This window comes from Dendroctonus ponderosae, unplaced genomic scaffold (genome assembly GCF_020466585.1).
Source record: "Dendroctonus ponderosae isolate FM_Combo_2020 unplaced genomic scaffold, Dpon_F_20191213v2 Dpon_F_20191213_10, whole genome shotgun sequence".
NCBI classification, from domain to species: Eukaryota; Metazoa; Arthropoda; class Insecta; order Coleoptera; family Curculionidae; genus Dendroctonus; species Dendroctonus ponderosae.
In genome coordinates this window covers 1508562-1512639 of record NW_026017111.1, presented here as the reverse complement: position 1 = coordinate 1512639, position 4078 = coordinate 1508562, and the positions used below count along the sequence as shown (strand labels likewise).

General features: G+C 46.8%; 1 protein-coding gene across 2 annotated transcripts in view; it reads right to left on the bottom strand.

Annotated features, from left to right (window-relative positions):
* Window positions 1-4078, bottom strand: part of LOC109540670 (tyrosine-protein kinase hopscotch-like) — an 18669-nt gene that overhangs the window by 13239 nt on the left and 1352 nt on the right. The window contains exons 1-6 of one of the 2 annotated variants that reach the window (XM_048661910.1): window positions 1406-1898; window positions 1202-1348; window positions 1006-1155; window positions 810-950; window positions 581-755; window positions 203-525 (exon numbers count right to left, since the gene is read on the bottom strand). In XM_048661910.1, coding sequence (XP_048517867.1) covers window positions 203-525; window positions 581-755; window positions 810-950; window positions 1006-1155; window positions 1202-1348; window positions 1406-1667 — 1198 coding nt within the window. In that variant the 5' untranslated portion in view covers window positions 1668-1898. Of the gene's footprint in view, window positions 1-202; window positions 526-580; window positions 756-809; window positions 951-1005; window positions 1156-1201; window positions 1349-1405; window positions 1899-1921; window positions 2051-2560; window positions 2719-2773; window positions 2894-3177; window positions 3438-3499; window positions 3693-4078 lie in introns of those variants that run through there. The other variant, XM_048661909.1, reaches the window with a different exon arrangement.

Genomic DNA, 4078 nt, shown 5'->3' with positions numbered 1-4078 from the left:
TCTCTATCCAACGATGCCAAAAGGAATTCTGTGGCTCGAATGGTTCTTGAGAAACTTCGAATAAAGGCCATTTAGTTATCTCTGGAATGATGTAATATCCAGTGTTGGGCAATTTGAAGAGTATTTGATAGGGAAGGTGTGCCGACCCCTGCAGGCACGACACTGTCTAAGAACAGCAGATTCTGTGAATTGATCCACTCACCGATGTCCTTTTGCCTCAGGGGCCAAAACTGCTGAAACTCGCCGCCTACCGTGGTATGCACGTCGCACTCATCATCATCCAGGCAGAATGGAAAGGTCCAAATCACATCAGTACCTTGCACCGCATAAAAATCAAACCGGTCCTTCTGCGCCTCCAGAAGCGTGTTCTTGGTCCGCATCTCCGCCAAAAAAATCGGCTTGACGCGACCCTCCACTCCGAACGTTATGAACCCTCGGTCCCAATTTAGGGTGAAGGTGGTAAAGTTGGTCGAAGTTAACAGGCCGGGGGTGGGCTCGTATTCCGGCCGGTCCTTATTGCCGAATCTGATAGGAACCAACATCGAAACAAAGCCCACACCCACAAGACTATGGATCCTACCTCAATGCTGATTGGTTGTTTGAGATGAAAATCTCGATTCCGATGCCAAGATCGTCGATTTCTTGGCCAGCCAGGGGCAGGGCCAGCACGCTTAGCACCAGTCGGGCGCTGCCCTCATTCACACGGTCGGAGTTCCACAGCTTCAAGCCGAACTTGATGTCAGTTAAAACACTGCCTGAAAGCTGCTGCTTAGGATCATAACTGATAAACTAGACTAGGGTTTTCGCACCGTTGAAGTCGATGTAGTGCGTGTAGGTGTCGTGGTTCTTGGCAAAGCCCGAGCATTCTGGATCGTAGCAGAAGGGAATGTCGCAATACTCCCGCTCCACAAAGCCTTGCTCTTCGTTCTTGACGAAACACCAAGGGCCCCCTTGGGAGTGGGGCACAGAATTACTCTGACAGTGTGGATTGGAAACGTTTCGTACCCGAATCCCCATCAGGGTTCCGGCAGTAGGTCTTTGCCTGGGACAGGCTCTGATCGGGAAACTTCCCAGCCCCAAACCTGCCATATTTCGTATAGTTTCCTCTTAGCAGCACCTTCTTGCGCTCTTTGTCCCACTTGAGACACGCCCTATCTAGGAGCGGTTTATTATTAGTTATGCAGGCATGGGCGTATCCAACCTGAGACTCCCTTGGAATGGGCGCCGCCATATTCCATGCCCGGCCCGGTTATTCTGCATTCGGAGAACGAGCACAGCGGCACTGCGCACGTTTCATCAATCAGCTCACTGCTCATCGAGTAGCACCACGGCCCCGCCTCTTTCCTGTCTGGGAACCCGCCCCCCTGAGTGGGCATCCAATCGCACCTTTAGGGCTTCCACTCACCAGGATTCCTGCAGTAGTTTTTCGACGCGCGCTTAGAGCCGAACGGAAATTTGTCATCCGTTAGGGCCTCGCCCACTTTATGTGGCTCATTACTGGTCCAGGTTTGGCACCGCACATTCGACTCGGTCTTTCCAATGGAACCGTGATATTCCACGCCCAAATGGCTCACTTTGCAGACGGAAAAGTCCGTCAGATTCCCCGGGGGAAGATCGCAAAACACGCACGCAAATTCAACGAAAAGAACGACAGCGAACGAAATCATTCCGAATTGACGTTTGACGGATAAATAAATGAAATGTCGTTCAAATATACACAGGGTTATTTACGTCCCTGTTCTTTACTGGGATGCATCCATTCCCTATCCTTTTCCAAGCACACCCAGCGTAGCTCAAAAGACTTTTGAGGATGCGCGGAAGTGGGAAAAACACAACCCAGCAATTTACAGGGTGTCGCAAATTAAAAAAGGATACTTAAGATAATGTGAAATCACCACCAAAAATTGAGAACTAGACTTACCTCCATAGATCTCCAGGTCTTTGAGGGGCACACAGACGGGCGACGTGTTGTCTTTCATCAGGTCGGAGCTGTCGCCAACCGCATATTTCAGATCATTCTTCAGTTTGCACAGCAATAGCTGGGACACGTCTGGAAAATATCGAGTTGCTCAATTAATCTGAGCAAAAATACCGGCCGCACAAATAACGGGTGTCCCAATAAGAACGACGGTTTTGAATTGCGCGCCATTTGAAGTGTCATGGTTTGACATTACAAAGGAAGTTCGCTAGTAGACAGCAGGGGGTTAAGTGAAATGGACCGATTTCATGCACAACAACGAATTCTCATTGCAAAAAATTGTTATCAAAGTGGTGGAAGTTTTGCAGCCACAGTTCGCGAAATGCGTACAATTCGGGGCCATCGGAATATTCCACCTGAAGCCACTGTGAGAAAATTAGGCAAGAAAAGAGGCTCAAGCAGAGTCTTTGTTGGAGTTGGACAATTGGACGGAGATTTTCCAACATTGTGGGTGCAAAATGCAGTTGGTCAAGCATTAACCGTGAGTTTATGTTTAATTTAAAATCCAAATCCGTCGTTTTTACTGGAACGCCCTTTAGAATAACTGATAATAAATCCGTTTAATATTCTAGCAACACTCACCAAAATCCGACGGTGGGACACACTCCCTAAAGTAGATTTCACCGTCTGGATCCTTGTAGGCTTTGATGAGGCTTTGCATATTATCGAATATCGTCGCATTGCCTTCCAACATATAGCCGTCCGCTACCACGGACACTTTCAAGCTGATCGGTTTCGAACTGGAAAACAGACGGTTTTTGAATGGGCCTACGAAACGATCAGCGATCGACTTACCTCGCCTTCACGCAAACATCAATGTAGTAAGTGCTGTAGCTCGACTCGCTTTCACGAATAATGTAAGAGCCCACTTGGTTGGAAGCCTTAATCTCCAGCTTATGATAGGAAAACTGACCCCTAAAATCAATCATTCATTGAGGCCTCAAGGGGGCGACGCCGGCATTACTTTTTAACATGGTCAGAGCTTGACAGTTTTGCAGCAAAAAAACTGCGAAAACCTTTTTCAAAAACGGCTAATTTTAACCCAATAAACCTAGAGAACTATTTTGTGTAAAATGCGTTGCCGCTTCAGAATTTGCTTTCAAACTGCTAGTTTTTCCATCGGCGTATCAGTTAGGGAGTGCACGAAGGGTGCCTTATTTAGAACCCCGCTGATTTGCGTCTGCATATACAAGACTTACCCTACTGGACCGTGGCACTTCATCCAGTACAGTTTGCTTAAAGATTCGGTTCTGAGCTTCTGGCACAAATTGAATGTCCACTTGCACGACAGCCTGTAGTAGCCATCCAGTAAACTAACAAAGGACAGCATCAGAAGGCTCGACTTGAATCTGATGTAGATGGGGATGCCGTTCAAGCGGCTCAGTTCTACTGAGCAATCGTCCCGAAAGGCTATAAACCCCAATTCCTCGATGGTGCACAGATCGATCCAAGTGGGAGTCTGGAATCAAAGATAGTTAACCATATGCAGGATGAATAGATAGAAGGCAGAACGCCACTCACATATTTCTTCTTCAAACTGCCCGTGCAATATTTGATGCCTGAATCGGGGCCATGGGGCGGGGTCACCTTGATGTTGACCAATAGGCTTTGGTTTCCATCAGGTCCCGTTCGATCTAGCATCGCTTCGTGAATTTCCTGCAGGTAGCAGGGGGCGCGGTTTTCCACTTCTAATAAGTATTGCTCCTTGACGAAGCTGAACAAAAAACATGCTACATTAAATCAGGTGCGGATCCAGCTTTAAAGTCAGGGCGGATTATGTAGAAAAAATACAGTCTTCTGTTATCTATGAAATTAGAAAAATGATCGTCGTTTTGTGCAAGCGTGGCGCTAGATTACTGCAAAATTTCATATTTTTTGTCCCGTTTTGCATGTTTCCCGGAAGCAAAATGAGCAAGAACGCTCGTTTCTACATCATTCCAGACAGAAATAAATGATCTTGAAATTGAATTGAAAAGTCGATTCAGTCGTAACAACGTGAGTGAGAAAATTCGAGTAGTTTTGGCCCAGAAAGCGAAATTTGAATATCACATACTTCGGAGCAAGATTATACCAAAATTTCATGTTTTCCGGCCCGTTTTT